General features: G+C 47.1%; 1 protein-coding gene across 2 annotated transcripts in view; it reads left to right on the top strand.

The window, feature by feature from the left end:
- Positions 1-20,334, top strand: part of LOC138772814 (disks large-associated protein 4-like) — a 63,607-nt gene extending 43,273 nt beyond the window's left edge. For both annotated transcript variants that reach the window (XM_069953528.1, XM_069953529.1), the window contains exons 2-6: positions 2,057-2,132; positions 6,388-7,444; positions 11,028-11,239; positions 17,093-17,207; positions 19,375-20,334. In XM_069953528.1, coding sequence (XP_069809629.1) covers positions 6,446-7,444; positions 11,028-11,239; positions 17,093-17,207; positions 19,375-20,097 — 2,049 coding nt within the window. In that variant the 5' untranslated portion in view covers positions 2,057-2,132; positions 6,388-6,445 and the 3' untranslated portion in view covers positions 20,098-20,334. The remainder of the gene's footprint in view (positions 1-2,056; positions 2,133-6,387; positions 7,445-11,027; positions 11,240-17,092; positions 17,208-19,374) is intronic.
- The last annotated feature ends 3,997 nt before the right edge of the window (positions 20,335-24,331 follow it).

The raw sequence follows: 24,331 nt of genomic DNA on the forward strand, positions 1-24,331 counted from the left end.
TTACCTATCCATCCAAGGCGCCCTTTATGAGTCTCCTGTTTGGTGTATATATGTTCATCCATTGATACCACCCAACTGCCCTTTGGTCCCACAACAAGTCCTGTAATACTGGTCATACTATATGTAGATAGAATATGCAACAACTCCTAATGAACTTTATGTATTAGTTGTCACTATTGCTGAGTGAGCATGCCTGACCTGGTGGTGCTTGGCCATGTGGTGCCTGACCTGGTGGTGCTTGGCCATGTGGTGCCTGACCTGGTGGTGCTTGGCCATGGGGTTGCCTGACCTGGGGTGCTTAGCCTAGTGGTGCCTGACCTTGTGGTGCTTGGCCATGTGGTGCCTGACCTGGGGGGCTTAGCCTAGTGGTGCCTGACCTTGTGGTGCCTGACCTCATGGTGTTTGACCTTGTGGTGCCTGACCTGGGGTGCTTTGCCTAGTGGTGCCTGACCTGGGTTGCTTGGCCTTATGGGTGCTTGGCCTTGTGGTGCCTGACCTTGTGCGTGCTTGACCTCATGATGCCTGACCTCGTGGGTGCTTGACCTTGTGGGTGCCTGACCTCGTGGTGCCTGACCTCGTGGGTGCTTGACCTCGTGGGTGCTTGACCTCGTGGGTGCTTGACCTCGTGGGTGCTTGACATCATGGTGATCGGGTCTGTGTAAACAGGAGGAGTAAACTAAATATACAAATATTAGAATTAAAAAATGCAATATGTTAGTGCCCGACACATTAGAACTCCGGCGGTGTGCAGGCAATTGCCGACATACCACTAATGTGTCTTTCACTAAGGTATTGAATTCTTTGTTCTATTTTTCGTATATTTAATTTACACATCCTATGAAGGTGAACCACACTCCAGTCTGCAGAGCTGAGGGATCTAGTTAAAGAAAAATATGGCTGCTTTCTTCCAGGGACAGCACCGCTCTTGTCTCCAGGTCAGGTGTGGGTTGCAGTTGAGCTCCATTCACTTCAATGGAACAAAACAAGAGTTACAAAACCGGCCCCCAACCTGAAGTGGTGCTGTCTCTGGAGGAGAGTGGCCGTGTGCTTAAGTCTCCTATTGACTTTAATGGGGTTCGAAGTTGAGTACTAAAGCATTGTAGTGGCCCAGCTTATGGAAGGTCACCACCTTACTACATCCTTCAGCCCCCACATTACATGGTTCCCCGTCAGGCTTTCCGTTGCAGTCAGTGCCCTGTCTCACCCATTTCCGGGTGTCTCTTCTCTTAGCTCCCTGGCACGATCTTTTCGTAGGCTGCTTTCTGTCTCCATCCATCTCTCTCCTCGTTCTCTCCGGAATCCCATCATCCTGGCAGCTGCCTTCCTCTCACTCTCTCCATCCATCTCTCTCCTCATCCTCCCCAGATTCCCACCATTTTGGCTTGTGCCTTCTCCCTCTCTCCATCCACCTCTCCCCTCATCCATCTCTCTTCTTGTTCTCTCTGAATTGCCACCCTTCTGCAAGCCACCTTTTTCTCCCTCTCTCCATCCATCTCTCCCCTCATCCACCTCTCTCCTCATCCATCTCTTTTCTTGTTCTCTCTGGATTCCCACCATCCTGCAAGCCACCTTCTTCTCCCTCTCTCCCCTCATCCATCTCTCTCCTCGTTCTCTCTGGATTCTCACCTTCCTGGCAGCAGCCTTCTTCTCCCTCTCCTCATCCATCTCTCCCCTCATCCATCTCTCTCCTGGTTCTCTCCAGATCCCCACTATCCTAGTTTGCTCCTTCTTCTCCCTCTCTCCATCCATCTCTCCCCTCATCCATCTGTCTCCTCATTCTCTCTGGATTCCCACCATCCTGGCTTGCTCCTTCTTCTCCCTCTCTCCATCCATCTCTCCCCTCATCCATCTGTCTCCTCATTCTCTCCGGATTCCCACCATCCTGGCTTGCTCCTTCTTCTCCCTCTCTCCATCCATCTCTCCCCTCATCCATCTCTCTCTTCGTTCTCTCTGGTTCCCACCATCCTGGCAGCAGCCTTCTTCTCCCTCTTATTCCATCTTCTCTTTCATGTTTCCTACCTCCCTTCTTGCTCTCACTTTTTTTTCTATCCTGCAGGATAAAAAATAGTCAGAGTTTGCAGAGGGAGGAGAGTCGGTGACAAGACAAAGATGGAAAAATCCATGGAACAGAGGTAGAGTTATAAGAAGCAAAGTAGCACAATGCCTAATGAATCGGCCAAGTCAGCGGCCGAGGGGTGTGTAGTGTGGCCGTATTCTTCCTGCTGTTATTGTGCGGCGGCTGATGTGTTCTGCGTGAAGGGTTATTTGTGGTGGACATGTAAATCAGCCAGCCGGGAGGAGGAGGGCGGCGGGTGGGGAGCTGGATGTCTTGGTATTTAGAACAAGGTTATATCCCCTGATACATTCAACTAGAACATGGTCCAAAATTAAACCTTGTCAGCTGCCTAATGGATGGCATCCAATATTAACATTTAATATCCTTGACAACACATAATGCCGGTGGATAATGCATCTCCAGACTCAGGGAGTCGGGAAGTAATGCAACACAGCAAAGTATGGCAGGATTTACTGAGGACACCGGCACGGGAGATAGGACACCGGCACGGGAGATAGGAAGGTTGAACCTTGACAAACGGCAGTGCCGAGTATCCCCCCCCCGTACAGGACACATGCACCCCCCCCCCATACAGGACACATGCCCCCACCCCCCCATCATGGCACCAAGAATACAGTACACATACCCCACCAGCATACGGGACACATACCCCACCAGTATACGGAACACATACATAGGGGATAGGACACTGGCATCGGGAGATAGGAGGGAATACACTGTACTGCGATGAAGCCAACCCCTATAGTTACGTCAGTCCCGGCCTCCTGTAATCCATCAGGTCACTGTGCTTCTCTATCATCTTGTGCAGTCGGCCGGTGTTGGCGTAAACCTCGGCAGCAGAGATGGTGAAGGAGACATGACAGCCCCTCGCCTCTCTAGGATCATAAATCTGGAGGAGGCAGCTGGACCCTATGTAACCAGCCTCCCCCTGGCCACAACGGCAACGCACACACAGGAGGGCCGCATGTGGCCTCCATCTCCATGGCTGCTGTAGATCATCATAGGAGCGTGCTACCATATGTGCAGCTGCATCACAGGGGCCCCCAGGCCCGGGGCCCCCACACCTGGCTGTATATAAGGGATTCTGCTCACTGTTATCCATTGCACATGGTGCTGGAGTATCTGGAGAGTTGGTTGCATCGCTTTATGTTCTTTTTTTGGCACCAGGATAGGAAAACTGTGGCAGACGGCCATGTCAGGAGGGCGATGAGGCATTAAGAGTAATAATAATCCCATTCAGAAGATGTGATCAGAGCGCCATGGCGTTTACTAGCAGGAAATTATTACTCGTAGAGCAGTCATGTGGCGGTCATGTATGAGGATGACAGACAGGGATGTAGTGACAGCTGGAGATCTCAGGGATCCTTCACATTACATTATTACATACACACTTAATAGGGGGTTGTTCACAAGAAAAAAAATCAACTGTTGCCAGAAAGTGCCAGAGATTTGTAATTTACTTCTATTAAAATCTCCAGTCTTCCAGCACTTATCAGCTGCTGTATGTCCTGCAGGAAGTGGTGTATTCTCTCCAGTCTGAGACAGTGCTCTCTGCTGCCACCTCAGTCCATGTCAGGAACTGCCCAGAGCAGCAGCAAATCCCCATAGAAAACCTCTCCTGCTCTCCAGAATCAAGAGAATACACCACTCCTGCAGGACATACAGCAGCTGATAAGTACTGAAAGACTAGGGATTTATTTTCATAGAAGTCAATTACAGATCTCCGTTACTTTCTGGCACCAGTTGATTTGAAAGAAAACATTTTCTGGGTGAACAATCCCGTTAAAAGGAAAAGACTTTACAGTAAAAATGTATAGAAGCATACGGCAATGCCTTAAAATTAGACCTGCGCATGCAGATGTATATACACGTGTCAGGATGAGAGGAGATATAGCGGGATCATACAGCAGCAGTGTGGGAGGTGATGGAGAATCAGGGATAGCAATACGAAGGTTAAAGCCGGCAGATTAGGATTGTGCGTCTATGATCCGCGGCTCACTCCCTCCCATCCACCTTTATGTTGTATAAAACATGAGTGGGGGGGTGAGGGGGGAGAAGCTGTAATATCTAACAGTGTTCTTAGCTTTAATCCGGAGCCGAGGGATAGAAGAGGGACAAGGGCGGTAATGGGCGGATCCCCCGGGAGACAGGAGGACAACGGCGGTGATGGCCGGATACACCGGGAGACAGGAGGTCAACGGCGGTGATGGTCGGATCCCCCTGGAGACAGGAGGACAACGGCGGTGATGGCCGAATACACCAGGAGACAGGAGGACAACGGCGGTGATGGCCGAATACACCGGGAGACAGGAGGACAAGGGCGCTGATGGCCGGATACATCGGGAGACAGGAGGACAATGGCGGTGATGGCCGAATACATCGGGAGACAGGAGGACAACAGGGGTGATGGGCGGATACACCAGGAGACAGGAGGACAAGGGCGGTGATGGGCGGATACACCGGGAGACAGGAAGACAACGGCGGTGATGGGCAGATACAGCGGGAGACAGGAAGACAACGGCGGTGATGGGCGGATACACCGGGAGACAGGAGGACAACGGCGGTGATGGCCGAATACACCGGGAGACAGGAGTACAATGGCGGTGATGGCCGAATACATCGGGAGACAGGAGGACAACGGCGGTGATGGGCGGATACACCAGGAGACAGGAGGACAACGGCGGTGATGGGCGGATACACCGGGAGACAGGAAGACAACGGCGGTGATGGGCAGATACAGCGGGAGACAGGAAGACAACGGCGGTGATGGCCGGATAGATCGGGAGACAGGAGGACAACGGCGGTGATGGTCGAATACACCGGGAGACAGGAGGACAACGGCGGTGATGGTCGAATACACCAGGAGACAGGAGGACAACGGCGGTGATGGCCGAATACACCGGGAGACAGGAGGACAAGGGCGGTGATGGCCGGATACATCGGGAGACAGGAGGACAAGGGCGGTGATGGCCGGATACATCGGGAGACAGGAGGACAAGGGCGGTGATGGCCGGATACATCGGGAGACAGGAGGACAAGGGCGGTGATGTCCATATACACCGGGAGACAGGAGGACAAGGGCGGTGATGGCCGAATACACCGGGAGACAGGAGGACAACGGCGCTGATGGCCGAATACACCGGGAGACAGGAGGACAAGGGCGGTGATGGCCGGATACATCGGGAGACAGGAGGACAAGGGAGGTGATGGCCGGATACACCGGGAGACAGGAGGACAAGGGCGGTGATGGCCGGATACACCGGGAGACAGGAGGACAAGGGTGCTGATGTCCATATACATCGGAAGACAGGAGGACAACGGCACTGATGCCTGGATACACCAGGAGACAGAAGGACAACGGCGGTGATGGCCAAATACTCCATGAGACAGGAAAAAAAAAGAGATGGGATAGAAGGCCCCATTGTAGGTGTATACAGGGGGGGCGAGGAGGTACTGGCAGCATCACCGCCCTCCATGCTGGGGAACACTAGAATTTGCAATAAATGATAGGAAACTAGGAAATTGTAGGGCGCAGAGGGACAAGTCAGTAGTGATGAAAGGATACACCGAGAGAAATGGAGGATATAGAGGGAAAATAAGACCCTATGGGGGGGGGGTAGTACAGGAGGCACTATCGCCACCCTCCATTTCGGGGAATACCGGCACTTCCGAGAAATCATAGGAAAGTTTAGGGCACAGAGAGATGAGTCTGTGGTGATGGAAGGATACACTGAGAGACAGGAGGACATAGAGGGAAAAGAAGACCCTATGGGGGGGGAGCGCAGGAGTCACTGGCAGCATCACCGCCCTCCATGTCAGGGAACACCAGCACTTCTGATAAATCAGGAGAAAGTTTAGGGCACGGAGGAACAAGGGTGGTGATGATGGCCGGATACACGGGTAGACAGGAAGATAGAGAGGGGATAGAAGGCCCCATTGTGGGTGTATACGGGTGGGAAGAATGGTTTGGGCAGGAGGTACTGGCAGCATCAGCGCCCTCCATGAGGCCAGCGCTTCTGATAAATCATAGGGAAGTTTAGGGCACAGAGAGACAGGAGGGACAAGTCGGTGGTGATGGCCAGATACACTGGGAGACAGGAGGGACGAGTCGGCGGTGATGGCCGGATACACTGGGAGACAGGAGGGACAAGTCGGTGGTAATATTACCGTCAGGCTGAAGGACGGCTGAACAAAAGAAAGAATTAATTCTAGTAAATGATAAGGTATTAGGTTCCCAGAGGGTGTCGGGATAAGCGCAGAGTAATCCCTCCTGGTATGGCGGCACATTAACAGACATGTTTCTCTTTCAGGGCTTCCGAAATCCAACTTGGCGACCTGTGACGAGATGATCTGCAGGTGCCGACTACAATGAAGGGTTTGGGGGACGCCCGTAGCCGGCACCTGTCCGGGAACCTGGACTCTCATTCCGACACCCTGTATGTTCCACAAGAGCGGACACCGTATCTAATCAGCTCCACCGAGGCGTACCCACCGGAACCTCGATACCCCGAGAACTCTCTACACCCCGACTGCCTGTATCCCCTCAACAACCAGCTCTCAAACAGTAGCACCTTTCCTAGAATTCACTTTAATTCCCATTATGAACCTCCCGAGGAGACGCCGCCGTACCCCACGCCTCACGCACCTCCTGCCAAAATCAACCGCCTTCCTGCCAGCCTCCTGGACCAGTTCGAAAAGCAGCTGCCCATCCACAGAGACGGCTTCAGTACGCTTCAGTTCCAAAGGCAAGCCCCCGAGGGCAAGGACCGCAGCGAGAGCCCCGGGCGCATCCGCCATCTAGTCCACTCTGTGCAAAAACTGTTTGCAAAGTCCCAATCCCTGGAGGGTGGCGGAAGGGCCAGCGTCAATGGCAAAAAAGGGTCATCCGAGGACGCCAAGGGAACCAAACGGAGTAAAAGTAAAGAACGTGGGAAGGGGGATGGGAAGGGGCAGCCCCGAGGCGGCGGAGTGTCTGGATGGTGGAGCTCGGATGACAACTTAGACAGCGACACGGGCAGTTATCGCAACCCGGCAGGGATGATGACTCTCGGAAGGCGTCCGGATCACGGAACGCGACACTTCTTGAGTGGATACAATACTATAAGCGAGAGCATGCTAAAAGCATCGAAAAGCAATAATGACCTCAAGTTTACCCCCTTCCAGCCCCCATCACTCACCCTGTCCCCACTGCCTACACCGCGGGAGGTGCTCCCCGTCGGATCAACAGCATCGCTCAAAAGAGGCTCATGGTCGACACTTACACTAAGTCATGCTCGAGACGTGTGTCAGAAGGCATCGGCCACCATAGACAAAGCGCTGCTCAAGTCTAAGTCCTGTCACCAGGATCTCAGCTACCAGTATCTGCAGGTGGGTTCTCAGCACTCCACTAGTTCAACCTAGCCTGCAATGGCAATGCACCATGGGAAAAAAGTATGCAAACTAACTCTAGGCTCTCCACTGCCACCTATAGGCAGCTACCCTGTAAGTCACTGCCTGGGCCATAACATCAGCTGAATGTGAATACAGATAAATGGACTGTAACCATGTGGTATATATGATTGTCAATGTCAAGATCACATTTTATCTAGAACTATATAGGACTCTATTATGACTATACACCCCCTCCTGTGACTATATACCCCCTCCTGTGACTATATACCCCTCCTGTCACTATATACCCCCACCTGTGACTATACACCCCCTCCTGTGACTATACACCCCCTCCTGTGACTATATACCCCCTCCTGTCACTATATACCCCCCACATGTGACTATATACCCCCTCCTGTGACTATATATACCCCCACCTGTGACTATACACCCCCTCCTGTGACTATACACCCCCTCCTGTGACTATATACCCCCTCCTGTGACTATATACCCCCTCCTGTGATTATATACCCCTCCTGTCACTATATATACCCCCCACCTGTCACTATACACCCCCTCCTGTCACTATACACCCCCTCCTGTCACTATATACCTCCTCCTGTCACTATATATACCCCCCACCTGTGACTATACACCCCCTCCTGTGACTATATACCTCCTCCTGTGACTATATACCTCCCGTGCCTATATACCCCCTCCTGTGATTATATACCCCTCCTGTCACTATATATACCCCCCACCTGTCACTATACACCCCCTCCTGTCACTATACACCCCCTCCTGTCACTATACACCCCCTCCTGTCACTATACACCCCCTCCTGTCACTATATATACCCCCCACCTGTGACTATACACCCCCTCCTGTGACTATATACCTCCTCCTGTGACTATATACCTCCCGTGCCTATATACCCCCTCCTGTGATTATATACCCCTCCTGTCACTATATATACCCCCCACCTGTGACTATACACCCCCTCCTGTGATTATATACCCCTCCTGTCACTATATATACCCCCCACCTGTGACTATACACCCCCTCCTGTGATTATATACCCCTCCTGTCACTATATATACCCCCCACCTGTGACTATACACCCCCTCCTGTGATTATATACCCCTCCTGTCACTATATATACCCCCCACCTGTGACTATACACCCCCTCCTGTGACTATATACCTCCTCCTGTCACTATATACCCCCTCCTGTCACTATACACCCCCTCCTGTCACTATGTACCTCCTCCTGTCACTATATATACCCCCCACCTGTGACTATATACCTCCTCCTGTCACTATATACCTCCTCCTGTCACTATATATACACCCCCCACCTGTGACTATATACCTCCTCCTGTGACTATATATACATAGTTGCAAACATTTGAAAATATTTTCCAGGGACACTTTAGCGTTAGCAAGGGGTGTGGCTAATTCTGGGTGTGGCCTATTGTGGGTGCAGTTAACGGGGTGTGTCTTGTTACCAGTGTTTTGGGGTTTTTTTCCCCTGAATTTTCCAGTTAGAACTTTACAGTCACAACAACACAAAAGGATGAGGGGAGTAGTAGTGGTACAGGAACAGATGAGGGGTGTAGTAGTAGTACAGGAATAGATGAGGTGAGTAGTACAAGAATAGATGAGGTGAGTACTACTGTACTACTCCTCTGGGGTGAAAAATTAAAAACTTGGTGACTGGAGCAGACTGGGGGTGACTGGAGCAGACTGGGGGGGGGGGGAGACTGGGGGTAGCTGGGGCAGATGAGGGGAGACTGGGGGGACTGAGGGTGACCGAGCAGACTGAGGGAGACTGGAGCAGACTGGGGGGAAACTGGGGGTGGCTGGGGCAGACTGGGAGGTGGCTGGAGCTATATACTCCCCTCAGTATACCACCAGTATAATACAGTGAGGTGTGACTGGTATATAATCCCCTCAGTATAGCACCAGTATAATACAGTGAGGTGTGACTGGTATATACTGGTATATAATCCCCTCAGTATACCACCAGTATAACACAGTGAGGTGTGACTGGTATATACTGGTATATAATCCCCTCAGTATAGCACCAGTATAATACAGTGAGGTGTGACTGGTATATACTGGTATATAATCCCCTCAGTATACCACCAGTATAATACAGTGAGGTGTGACTGGTATATAATCCCCTCAGTATACACCAGTATAATACAGTGAGGTGTGACTGGTATATAATCCCCTCAGTATACCACCAGTATAACACAGTGAGGTGTGACTGGTATATACTGGTATATAATCCCCTCAGTATACCACCAGTATAACACAGTGAGGTGTGACTGGTATATACTGGTATATAATCCCCTCAGTATACCACCAGTATAATACAGTGAGGTGTGACTGGTATATACTCCCCTCAGTATACTACCAGTATAATACAGTGTGCTGTATATACAGTATATACCAGTCACAGCTCTGATCACTATTCTCCTCTCACACCAGTATATACAGCTTTCCCTCGCCCACCATTATCCCCTCATGTGGCTCCTCACATTCCCTGGCTCCCTGCAGCACGCGGCCATCTTTATGCTTCAGGCCCTTCTGGGGCAGGAGTGGTGTCCCTGCCCTGTAGCTGGGAGGAGAGAGCGGCCTCTAGTGGCTGGAGGTAGAATATACACATATATACATATATACAGACTCCAATACTGACAGCTGGACTTTAAAGGGAACCAATCAGCCCTTTTTACCTGATATGGTTCCCTTGAGCATTGTATAAAGCACCTGGAGAGGTCCCGGCACGTACCGGCCGCAGCAGCTGCTTTATAACGGAGAAAATGACTTTTATTCCCCGGCTCGTGACTAGATACGAGCGGAGAAGTAGTCATGGTGGGCGGCTCCCCGCTCGTATCTAGTCACTGCGCTCTGCCTGTCAGCGCACTCGGCGGGATGATTGACAGGCAGAGAGGCCAGTAACGGACCTCTTTGCCTGTCAATCATCCCCTCAGAGCGCTGACAGGCAGAGCGCAGTGACTAGATACGAGCGGGGAGCAGCCCACCATGACTACTTCTCCGCTCGTATCTAGTCACGAGCCGGGGAATAAAAGTCATTTTCTCCGTTATAAAGCAGCTGCTGCGGCCGGTACGTGCCGGGACCTCTCCAGGTGCTTTATACAATGCTCAAGGGAACCATATCAGGTAAAAAGGGCTGATTGGTTCCCTTTAAAGGGGTTGTCCAGCGACAATCTTTTTCTTTCTAATCATCTGGTGTCAGAAAGTTATATAGATTTGTAATTTACTTCTAATAAAAAATCTCCAGTCTTCCAGTAATGGAAGACTGGAGATTTTTTTAATAGAAGCCAATTACACATCTATATAACTTTTTCACACCAGTTGATTTGAATTTCCCCCCACCCCTTTAAAGGAACACTATCTGCATTACCTGGATGTGGCAGAAAGGGGGCGCTATCACCTGATGACAGCAGATAGCTGAGGAGCCAGGTGCTCGAAAAGAAGAAACGAAAAAAAAGGAAAAGTTTCTTTCTTTCTGTGGTGTTTGTGTCACTGGGAGATGTTTGTATGATTGACAGGTGCCGGGCGGAGACTGGAGCGGAGCGCCGTGTAAGGACGATGACATCCCGTGCCGGCGGATGCGCAGTGGAAGCTACATTAAAGCTATGGGGGATGCCGACAGCGAAGACTCCGAAGGAAGTCCCCAACCGTCCCCCAAAACCGCAGCAAGGAGGCAGAGCTACCTCAAGGCCACGCAACAGTCGCTGAGCGAGCAGAGCACCAGGCAGAGGTACCAGACTATATATACTATATATACATGTGTATATACCACTGACACTAATATAGGAGAGAGCAGAGCACCAGGCAGAGGTACCAGACTATATATACTATATATACATGTGTATATACCACTGACACTAATATAGGAGAGAGCAGAGCACCAGGCAGAGGTACCAGACTATATATACTATATATACATGTGTATATACCACTGACACTAATATAGGAGAGAGCAGAGCACCAGGCAGAGGTACCAGACTATATATACTATATATACATGTGTATATACCACTGACACTAATATAGGAGAGCAGAGCACCAGGCAGAGGTACCAGACTATATATACTATATATACATGTATATACCACTGACACTAATATAGGAGAGAGCAGAGCACCAGGCAGAGGTACCAGACTATATATACTATATATACATGTATATACCACTGACACTAATATAGGAGAGAGCAGAGCACCACGCAGAGGTACCAGAGACTATATAGACTATATATACATGTATATACCACTGACACTAATATAGGAGAGAGCAGAGCACCACACAGAGGTACCAGACTATATATACTATATATACATGTGTATATACCACTGACACTAATATAGGAGAGAGCAGAGCACCACACAGAGGTACCAGACTATATATACTATATATACATGTATATACCACTGACACTAATATAGGAGAGAGCAGAGCACCAGGCAGAGGTACCAGACTGTATATACTATATATACATGTGTATATACCACTGACACTAATATAGGAGAGAGCAGAGCACCAGGCAGAGGTACCAGACTATATATACTATATATACATGTGTATATACCACTGACACTAATATAGAAGAGAGCAGAGCACCACGCAGAGGTACCAGAGACTATATATACTATATATACATGTGTATATACCACTGACACTAATATAGGAGAGAGCAGAGCACCACACAGAGGTACCAGACTATATATACTATATATACATGTGTATATACCACTGACACTAATATAGGAGAGAGCAGAGCACCAGGCAGAGGTACCAGACTGTATATACTATATATACATGTATATACCACTGACACTAATATAGGAGAGCAGAGCACCAGGCAGAGGTACCAGAGACTATATATACTATATATACATGTGTATATACCACTGACACTAATATAGGAGAGAACAGAGCACCACGCAGAGGTACCAGAGACTATATATACTATATATACATGTATATACTATAGTCACCACTGACCCTAATATAGGAGAGAAAAGAACGAATGGAGACGACGCCTGTGAATACAGTGCCCCCCTGTGGTGGCCATGCAGTAATACAACTCTATTCATCTATAGCGTATAGTTACTGTACTGTATACTGTATGTACATGTTATAAATATCTATCTAACTACACTGGCACCCTATATAATAGCGGGTATGACAAGGGAACATATATATCTGTTTAACTCTGCAACTGGTAGACAGAGAAGGAAAGCGATGAAGACTGACATTTTATCTGAAAGGGATTCTGCACATTAGTGATCCATCCGCCTGCAAAGTTGTCAGGTTACACAGGAGGAGGAGCTGCACATTGTGGTATATCAGTATCACCTGTGCATTGTGGTATATCAGTATTTCCTGTGCATTGTGGTATATCAGTATTACCTGTGCATTGTGGTATATCAGTATTACCTGTGTATTGTGGTATATCAGTATTACCTGTGCATTGTGGTATATCAGTATTACCTGTGTATTGTGCTATATCAGTATTACCTGTGCATTGTGGTATATCAGGAACACCTGTGCATTGTGCTATATCAGGAATACCTGTGTATTGTGGTATATCAGTATTACCCGTGCATTGTGGTATATCAGTATTACCTGTGCATTGTGCTATATCAGTATTACCTGTGCATTGTGGTATATCAGTATTACCTGTGCATTGTGCTATATCAGTATTACCTGTGCATTGTGGTATATCAGTATTACCTGTGCATTGTGGTATATCAGTAATACCTGTACATTGTGCTATATCAGGAATACCTGTGCATTGTGGTATAACAGGAATACCTGTGCATTGTCGTATATCAGTATTACCTGTACATTTTGGTATATCAGGAATACCTGTGTATTGTGGTATATCAGTATTACCTGTGCATTGTGGTATATCAGTATTACCTGTGCATTGTGGTATATGAGTATTACCTGTGCATTGTGGTATATCAGGAATACCTGTACATTGTCGTATATCAGGAATACCTGTGCATTGTCGTATATCAGTATTACCCGTGCATTGTGCTATATCAGGATTACCTGTGCATTGTGGTATATCAGTATTACCTGTGTATTGTGGTATATTAGTATTACCTGTGCATTGTGCTATATCAGTATTACCTGTGCATTGTGGTATATCAGTATTACCTGTGCATTGTCGTATATCAGTATTACCCGTGCATTGTGCTATATCAGTATTACCTGTGCATTGTGCTATATCAGTATTACCTGTGCATTGTGGTATATCAGGAATACCTGTGCATTGTGGTATATCAGGATTACCTGTGCATTGTGGTATATCAGTATTACCTGTGTATTGTGGTATATCAGTATTACCTGTGCATTGTGGTATATCAGGAATACCTGTGCATTGTGCTATATCAGTATTACCTGTGTATTGTGGTATATTAGTATTACCTGTGCATTGTGCTATATCAGTATTACCTGTGCATTGTGGTATATCAGTATTACCTGTGCATTGTCGTATATCAGTATTACCCGTGCATTGTGCTATATCAGTATTACCTGTGCATTGTGCTATATCAGTATTACCTGTGCATTGTGGTATATCAGGAATACCTGTGCATTGTGGTATATCAGGATTACCTGTGCATTGTGGTATATCAGTATTACCTGTGCATTGTGCTATATCAGGAATACCTTTGCATTGTGGTATATCAGTATTACCTGTGCATTGTGGTATATCAGTATTACCTGTGCATTGTGGTATATCAGGAATACCTGTGCATTGTGCTATATCAGTATTACCTGTGCATTGTGGTATATCAGTATTACCTTTGCATTGTGGTATATCAGTATTACCTGTGCATTGTGGTATATCAGTATTACCTGTGCATTGTGGTATATTCGTATTACCTGTGCATTGTGGTATATCAGTATTACCTGTGCATTGTGGTATATCAGGAATACCTGTGCATTGTGGTATATCAGTATTACCTGTGCATTGTGGTATATCAGGAATACCTGTGCATTGTGGTATATCAGTATTACCTGTGTATTGTGCTATATCAGGAATCCCTGTGCATTGTGGTATATCGGTATTATCTGTGCATTGTGGTATATCAGTATTGCCTGTGCATTATGGTATATTAGTATTACTTGTGCATTGTGCTATATCAGTATTACCTGTGCATTGTGCTATATCAGTATTACCTGTGCATTGTGGTATATCAGGAATACCTGTGCATTGTGGTATATCAGTATTACCTGTGCATTGTGGCATATCAGGAATATCTGTGCATTGTGGTATATCAGTATTACCTGTGCATTGTGCTATATCAGGAATACCTGTGCATTGTGGTATATCAGTATTACCTGTGCATTGTGCTATATCAGGAATACCTGTGCATTGTGGTATATCAGTATTACCTGTGCATTGTGGCATATCAGGAATATCTGTGCATTGTGGTATATCAGGAATACCTGTGCATTGTGGTATATCAGTATTACCTGTGCATTGTGGTATATCAGGAATACCTGTGCATTGTGGTATATCAGGAATACCTGTGCATTGTGGTATATCAGTATTACCTGTGCATTGTGGTATATCAGTATTACCTGTGCATTGTGGTATATTCGTATTACCTGTGCATTGTGCTATATCAGTATTACCTGTGCATTGTGCTATATCAGTATTACCTTTGCATTGTGGTATATCAGTATTACCTGTGCATTGTGGTATATCAGGAATACCTGTGTATTGTGCTATATCAGTATTACCTGTGCGTTGTGGTATATCAGTATTACCTGAGCATTTTGGTATATCAGTATTACCTGAGCATTGTGGTATATCAGTATTACCTGTGCATTGTGGCATATCAGGAATATCTGTGCATTGTGGTATATCAGTATTACCTGTGCATTGTGGCATATCAGGAATATCTGTGCATTGTGGTATATCAGTATTACCTGTGCATTGTGGCATATCAGGAATATCTGTGCATTGTGGTATATCAGTATTACCTGTGCATTGTGGCATATCAGGAATATCTGTGCATTGTGGTATATCAGGAATACCTGTGCATTGTGGCATATCAGGAATATCTGTGCATTGTGGTATATCAGGAATACCTGTGCATTGTGGTATATCAGTATTGCCTGTGCATTGTGGCATATCAGGAATATCTGTGCATTGTGGTATATCAGTATTACCTGTGCATTGTGGCATATCAGGAATATCTGTGCATTGTGGTATATCAGGAATACCTGTGCATTGTGGTATATCAGTATTACCTGTGCATTGTGGTATATCAGTATTACCTGTGCATTGTGCTATATCAGTATTACCTGTGCGTTGTGGTATATCAGGAATACCTGTGTATTGTGCTATATCAGTATTACCTGTGCATTGTGCTGTATCATTATTACCTGTGCATTGTGCTATATCAGTATTACCTGTGCATTGTGGTATATCAGTATTACCTGTGCATTGTGCTGTATCAGTATTACCTGTGCATTGTGGTATATCAGTATTTCCTGTGCATTGTGCTATATCAGTATTACCTGTGCATTGTGGTATATCAGTATTTCCTGTGCATTGTGCTATATCAGTATTACCTGTGCATTGTGGTATATCAGTATTACCTGTGCATTGTGCTATATCAGTATTACCTGTGCGTTGTGGTATATCAGGAATACCTGTGTATTGTGCTATATCAGTATTACCTGTGCGTTGTGGTATATCAGTATTACCTGTGTATTGTGCTATATCAGTATTACCTGTGCATTGTGGTATATCAGTATTACCTGAGCATTGTGGTATATCAGTATTACCTGTGCATTGTGGTATATCAGTATTACCTGTGCATTGTGCTGTATCATTATTACCTGTGCATTGTGCTATATCAGTATTACCTGTGCATTGTGGTATATCAGTATTACCTGTGCATTGTGGTATATCAGTATTTCCTGTGCATTGTGGTATATCAGTATTTCCTGTGCATTGTGGTATATCAGTATTTCCTGTGCATTGTGTTATATCAGGAATACCTGTGCATTGTGCTATATCAGTATTACCTGTGCATTGTGGTATATCAGTATTACCTGTGCATTGTGGTATATCAGTATTACCTGTGCATTGTGGTATATCAGGAATACCTGTGCATTGTGCTATATCAGGCAGAAAGACAGGTTGCTGGGCTGCCATTGGAGGTAGAGGGTGCACAGCCCTGTATACTGTATATATAGTGTGTGTATAAGCTGAGATGATGACGAGTCCAAAACTAATTCCAAAAAGTTCCTACCAAACTGATTACTCGATCTCTAGTTTCTGTGCCGTAGAGAAGAAGAAGAAGACAGTAAAACAGTGTGACTAATCCGTAATGGTCAGCGCTGCCCAAAGGACTCCACTAGATGGGAACAGAGAAAGTTTAAAATATTTGTCAAAATATGCACAATTTACATGTTTCAAGGATGAAGTCCTCTTCATCAGAGTGACATGGTGCGTACCCCCCCCCTTCCCCGGGCTACAGACCCCCCCGGATGGCACCTCAGACTGCAATACATCAGCATCTCCCACATGTTATATCTCTTCACCAAACAGCCGAATTGTTTGTGATTCTTCCCTTAGGAGTCTGGAACGTGTGGACTCCATGGACATCTTGTCCCCTCCAAAGTTTACGAGCTGGGATGAGGATTACAATCAGCTGACTGAGAGCGCGACGGAGGAGAGCAGTCTATGTCAGGTGAGGAGGGGGGTCGTCTATATACACTGAATATATATATATATATATATATATATATATATACTGTATATATAGCTATAGAGCTGGAATATATATATACTGTACTTATAACTAGAGAGCTGGAATATATATATATATATATATATATATATATATATATATATATATATATACTGTATTTATAACTAGAGAGCTGGAATATATACTGTATATATAACTAGAGAGCTGGTACTCAGGCTACTGTGCACTTTATAGAAGACAATGCAGAGTACATCAGGATCTGTTTATCCCCTGGGAACTATCCAGACCTGCCAGAACCTTCCCAGCTGGAAAAGAGCGTCTGCCATAACAGTCTGGGCGCCATTGTTCCTGTCTTGGCACTGAGCGCCGTCACATGTGCCCCACAATGAAGCGTCTCCCTCGCCCATAAACTGCACTTTCTTCATGAATTGTAGGACGTTTAGCCGAAAATTTATTTCCATTTTTGATTAAAGTGAAAACCTGATTTTCTCCTGGTAATCCTGCCAAGTGCGCGGGTCACCGGCCAACTTGGCATCTCAGTTACGTTTCCAATCGTAGACAGCGTGACCTTCATGGTGCCGGCCTAGAGAGCGCTGTGTAAGACGTTGTCTCTCCTAGCAGATGGGAGGCAGCTCCACACTGTTATTTCCAGGTTTGCACCATTGTCGGTGTAATTGCTGTAATTGTAATATTGTGGATGAGGATGGGGAAGGTTCTGTCTGCAGGATCAGGTCACCAGACCATCAATTGTTTAACAGTCGTTCCATCATCATCCTCCTCCCAGCAGTATGTACAGTACACAGAGATGAGCGAATTTCGAGCACACCCACATTGTCCAAACCAAAGCGTGCAGCATTTGATTTGTGGCTGCTGCAGAAGTTAGATGCCGCCCTAAGGCTGCCGGGAAAACATAGGCTGCATTCATGTTTTCCAGGACTCCCTAGGGTGGCATCCAATTTCTGCAGTCGCCACTAATCAAATGCTGCACGCTCGGGTTTCGGACAATGTGGGTGTGCTCGAAATTCGCTCATCTCTAATGGACCCCTTTGCTAAGTAGGTTGTGGTAATGGCAGATCTAAACAGGCTCCACTGAGACTCCTGGATTGGGCACAACACATCCTGTCTTCCAACCTAGTATAACCTGGCAGAGCAATAGTGAAAATTACTTAGGGGCTGTACAAACTCCAGGCATTTGTTTTATTCTTTATAGGATTTAATTAAATGTTTTGCTTAGTTTTTCTTCTACCACCTCTACAATTTGCTGTGTGGGTTCTATTTTCTGTCTATACTTGTACACATCCTATATGATTCTCCCTGACCTTGTATCTGCTTCCCTCTCTTTCTCCAGCCTATGTGAGCTCTTTTTTCTATCTATATTTGTACACAGCCTATATGATTCTCCCTGGCCTTGTATCTGCCTTCCTCTCTTTCTCCAGCCTGTGTGAGCTCTATTTGCTTGCTATACTTGTACACAGCCTATATGATTCTCCCTGACCTTGTATCTGCTTCCCTCTCTTTCTCCAGCCTATGTGAGCTCTTTTTTCTATCTATATTTGTACACATCCTATATGATTCTCCCTGACCTTGTATCTGCTTCCCTCTCTTTCTCCAGCCTATGTGAGCTCTATTTGCTTGCTATACTTGCACACGGCCTATATGATTCTCCCTGACCTTGTATCTGCTTCCCTCTCTTTCTCCAGCCTATGTGAGCTCTTTTTTCTATCTATATTTGTACACAGCCTATATGATTCTCCCTGGCCTTGTATATGTCTCCCTCTCTTTCTCCAGCCTGTGTGAACTCTATTTGCTTGCTATACTTGCACACGGCCTATATGATTCTCCCTGACCTTGTATCTGCTTCCCTCTCTTTCTCCAGCCTATGTGAGCTCTTTTTTCTATCTATATTTGTACACAGCCTATATGATTCTCCCTGGCCTTGTATATGTCTCCCTCTCTTTCTCCAGCCTGTGTGAACTCTATTTGCTTGCTATACTTGCACACGGCCTATATAATTTTCCCCTGCAGACTGCCTTGTATCTGCTTTCCCCTTTTTCTCCAGCCTGTAAGAGCTGTCCTCCAAGGTTTCTCTGTCCTCTCTCCACAGCGCCCCCTTAATAACAATGCCTTTCCTTCTTCCCCCATGCAGGATGCTGAGCCCCGCTGTCTGCTGCAGTACCAAACACAGGAACTAGAAGAGCAGAGGGACCGATATCACTCCCTCAGCCAGGTGGCCGAGGAGCAGAGGGATCGGTATCACTCCCTTAGTCAGGTGGCCGAGGAGCAGAGGGACCGGTATCACTCCCTCAGTCAGGTGGCCGAGGAGCCGAGGGATCGCTATCCATTGTGCCAAGTCCCAGAGGAGCCAATAGAAAGATACACTTTAAGTCAAGTTCCCGAGGAACCTCGAGAGAGATTTCAGCTTTGCCAAGTAGAGGAAGAAGAGAATGAACAATATCCACTGTGTCAGGAGCCGGAGGAGCAGATGGAGCGGTACCCCTTGTCTCAAGTCCCCGAGGAGCCCAGTGTAAGATACCCAATGTTAGCAGAAGAGAAGCGAGAGCGTTACCCCTTGGTCCAGGCCATGTTTGGGGAATCGGAACGGTCCCGGACCGAAGCTTTTGACCTCCATCTACCCAGTTACTTCCGCTCGCGCAGCCACAGCTACCTCCGTGCCATCCAGGCTGGCTGCTCGCAGGACGACGACACAACGTCCCTCCAGTCCATGTCACCCCCTTTACCCATCACCAGCCGGACTCTACCCAGACACATCGGTGAGTTAAACCTAGCGGGACCAGCATTTGCTGATCGTCACATTTCACCCGACTCATCAGTTTCCCATGCATGCCCAGTCCAGCCGAGAATGGGTTAACCTCCCTTATACATTTGCCGAGCATGAAGCCGCGACTAAAGGAAATTCTAGGAGCTCTTTCCTCATTCCTTGACTAATCCTCCTGTGACCCCTGACTATTCCTCTAGATGTCCACAATGCTCTAGAACGCCTCACCCCCTCAGCCCCTCCCTACATTCCCTATCCACATGATACCGCTTATAATGCTGTTCTGAGTGATATTGTTCTATGCCGCAGTCACCATTAAATGGACGGATGTGAGGCTGTACCTATGTGCCACAATGGTCTGCTGTTTATTTGGCTTTTAGCTGCTCTTTAGCTCAGATTCAGTGACTGCAGTGCCTGCAGTGAGTAGGCGGAGGAAGTCTTAGACACGCCTCCTTCTCATGATTGGTTCAGGCTCCTGCTCTCTCCCTCCTTCCTTCCTCGGATTGGCTGCTGTGCAAAAAAAAAAAAAAAGCATCACAGGCTCAAGTGGAGAATGATGCAACCCAGCTCCACTACCAGTAACACCTCAATAGAGTTTCTGCCCAGCATGTGAAACACAATCCCATTATAGAAATACGGAGGGAATATTAGTGACGTTTCACATCTCATTACTATAAGGAGGGGGAGATAACCTCTTGTACAGAGTAAAGGAGATCGCACAATTAGGGAAATAAAAAATCGGGAGCTTGGTCATGTGACTGCATTAGTGACTGTCTTAAAAGGGCATTTCGGCTGCAGACGGTGCATCACTAAGTGACTTATTTTACGGCGTTGAAACCATTTGCGCATCATTTTTAAGAGTCTAAAAAGCCCTTTAAGGGTTTTACTTATTGATAAGCTGATTATAGAGTAGGTGCCGGGCTGCCAGGAAAGTGCATTCTGAGCAAGGAAATGACTTATATTGATGTCCTCTCACAGAACAATGGGAAATAATAGTCCTGCCCAAGGAAACACAACTCCCTATTACAAGGAGAATTTAGCATAACTGCAGGTTTTCTTTCAAAACAGCAGGTTTCAGAAAGTTATATAGATTTGTAACTTACTTCTATTTTAAAATCTGCAGTCTTCCAGTACTTTTCAGCTGCTTAATGTCCTGCAGGAAGTGGTGTATTCTCTCCAGTCTGACACAGTGATCTCTGCTGCCACCTCTGTCCATGTCAGGAACTGTCCAGAGCAGCAGCAAATCCCCATAGAAAACCTCTCCTGCTCTGGACCGTTCCTGACATGGACAGAGGTGGCAGCAGAGAGCACTGTGTCAGACTAGAGACAATACACCACTTCCTGCAGGATATACAGCAGCTAATAAGTATGGGAAGACTTGAAATTTTTAAATAGAAGTAAATTACAAATCTATATACCTTTCTGACACCAATTGATTTGAAAGAAAAAGATTCTTGGCAGAGTATCCCTTTAACAGTGGGGCGAAAAAACGAAAGACAATCCTCAACATCGAAGCTGCAACACCAACAAAGACACAACTTGATATTAATGGAAATCCCAGGAATGTCAGACATGCTAACCAGACATGCTGATGGTGAGACAGTCTGATGGTCCGGCATCTGATGACCGGTAGCTGCCGCCCTAGGGGGTCCTGGTGGATACAGTCAATGGTCTATGGCTGTATCCATGTTATCCAGGCAGCTATAGGGCGGCATCAAACTTCTCGCGCCACCGGTAATAAGATGCAGAGAGTTCGGGTCCATCGGAAACCGGGTGCGGCTCATATCTGATGCGAACAATATGGAAATGCTAAAATCAAAAATATGATAATAAAAATATCCAGGACATCTTGATTTATTGAGTGTCATGGGCACACTACGCCTCCATGCCTTGGCATCATTGTGGCTATGATGGAGCTGGCGGCCTTAGAGATGTCCAAAATGTTTTCTATGGTGCCGTGTTAGAAGCTCCTGGGACACATTAGGGAAACGGCCACACCACTGGTTCCACAACCAGATCAATGTAACGCTGAGCTGTTAGTGCACCTGGACTGATGACTACAGGGGCCTGACCACCGTACCGAGACCACAGGTCTCTACATGGAGTCGCCCATCTCCAGGTATCATTGCATGTGAGGCTCATCACAGAAGATGACCGACCTCCTTTCCAGCCTCAATTGCCATCTGCACCATGATAGACTTTGATGGTTCATGTAGACACCCTAGGCCTGGCATGTGATGGTTCACGTAGACAACATAGGCCAGGTATGTGATGGTTCATGTAGACACCCTAGGCCCGGCATGTGATGGTTCATGTAGACACCCTAGACTCGGTATGTGATGGTTCATGTAGACACCTAGGCTTGGTATGTGATGAGTCATGTAGACACCCTTGGCTTGAAATGTGATAGGTCATGTAGACACCCTAGGCTTGGTATGTGATGGGTCATGTAGACACCCTAGGCTTGGTATGTGATGGTTCATGTAGACACCTCTGCCCGGTATGTGATGGTTCATGTATACCTAGGCTCGGTATGTGATGGTTCATGTACACCTAGGCTCGGTATGTGATGGTTCATGTAGACACCTAGGCCCGGTATGTGATGGGTCATGTAGACACCCTAGGCCCGGTATGCGATGGTTCATGTAGACACCCTAGGCCCGGTATGTGATGGTTCATGTAGACACCCTAGGCCCGGTATGTGATGGTTCATGTAGACACCTAGGCTCAGTATGTGATGGTTCATGTAGACACCTAGGCCCGGTATGTGAGGGTTCATGTAGACACCTAGGCACGGTATGTGATGGTTCATGTAGACAACATAGGCCAGGTATGTGATGGTTCATGTAGACACCTAGGCTCGGTATGTGATGGTTCATGTAGACACCTAGGTTCGGTATGTGATGGTTCATGTAGACACCCTAGGCCCGGTATGTGATGGTTCATGTAGACACCTAGGCCCGGTATGTAATGGTTCATGTAGACACCTAGGCCCGGTATGTGATGGGTCATGTAGACACCTAGGCCCAGTAAGTGATGGTTCATGTAGACAACATAGGCCCGGTATGTGATGGTTCATGTAGACACCTAGGCTCGGTATGTGATGGTTCATGTAGACACCTAGGCCCGGTATGTGATGGTTCATGTAGACAACATAGGCCAGGTATGTGATGGTTCATGTAGACACCCTAGGCCCGGTATGCGATGGTTCATGTAGACACCCTAGGCCCGGTATGTGATGGTTCATGTAGACACCCTAGGCCCGGTATGTGATGGTTCATGTAGACACCCTAGGTCCGATATGTGATGGTTCATGTAGACACCTAGGCTCAGTATGTGATGGTTCATGTAGACACCTAGGCCCGGTATGTGATGGTTCATGTAGACACCTAGGCTCGGTATGTGAGGGTTCATGTAGACACCTAGGCCCGGTATGTGAGGGTTCATGTAGACACCTAGGCACGGTATGTGATGGTTCATGTAGACACCTAGGCCCGGTATGTGATGGTTCATGTAGACACCTAGGCTCGGTATGTGATGGTTCATGTAGACACCTAGGCTTGGTATGTGATGGTTCATGTAGACAACATAGGCCAGGTATGTGAGGGTTCATGTAGACACCTAGGCCCGGTATGTGATGGTTCATGTAGACACCTAGGCACGGTATGTTATGGTTCATGTAGACAACATAGGCCAGGTATGTGATGGTTCATATAGACACCTAGGCCCAGTAAGTGATGGTTCATGTAGACACCCTAGGTCCGGTATGTGATGGTTCATATAGACACCCTAGGCCCGGTATGTGATGGTTCATGTAGACACCTAGGCCCGGTATGTGATGGTTCATGTAGACACCTAGGCCCGGTATGTGAGGGTTCATGTAGACACCTAGGCCCAGTAAGTGATGGTTCATGTAGACAACATAGACCCGGTATGTGATGGTTCATGTAGACACCTAGGCTCGGTATGTGATGGTTCATGTAGACACCTAGGCCCGGTATGTGATGGTTCATGTAGACACCTAGGCCCAGTAAGTGATGGTTCATGTAGACAACATAGACCCGGTATGTGATGGTTCATGTAGACACCTAGGCTCGGTATGTGATGGTTCATGTAGACACCTAGGCCCGGTATGTGATGGTTCATGTAGACACCTAGGCCCAGTAAGTGATGGTTCATGTAGACACCCTAGGCCCGGTATGTGATGGTTCATATAGACACCTAGGCCCGGTATGTGATGGTTCATGTAGACACCTAGGCCCAGTAAGTGATGGTTCATGTAGACACCCTAGGCCCGGTATGTGATGGTTCATGTAGACACCCTAGG

Source organism: Dendropsophus ebraccatus, chromosome 14 (genome assembly GCF_027789765.1).
Source record: "Dendropsophus ebraccatus isolate aDenEbr1 chromosome 14, aDenEbr1.pat, whole genome shotgun sequence".
Taxonomy (NCBI): domain Eukaryota; kingdom Metazoa; phylum Chordata; class Amphibia; order Anura; family Hylidae; genus Dendropsophus; species Dendropsophus ebraccatus.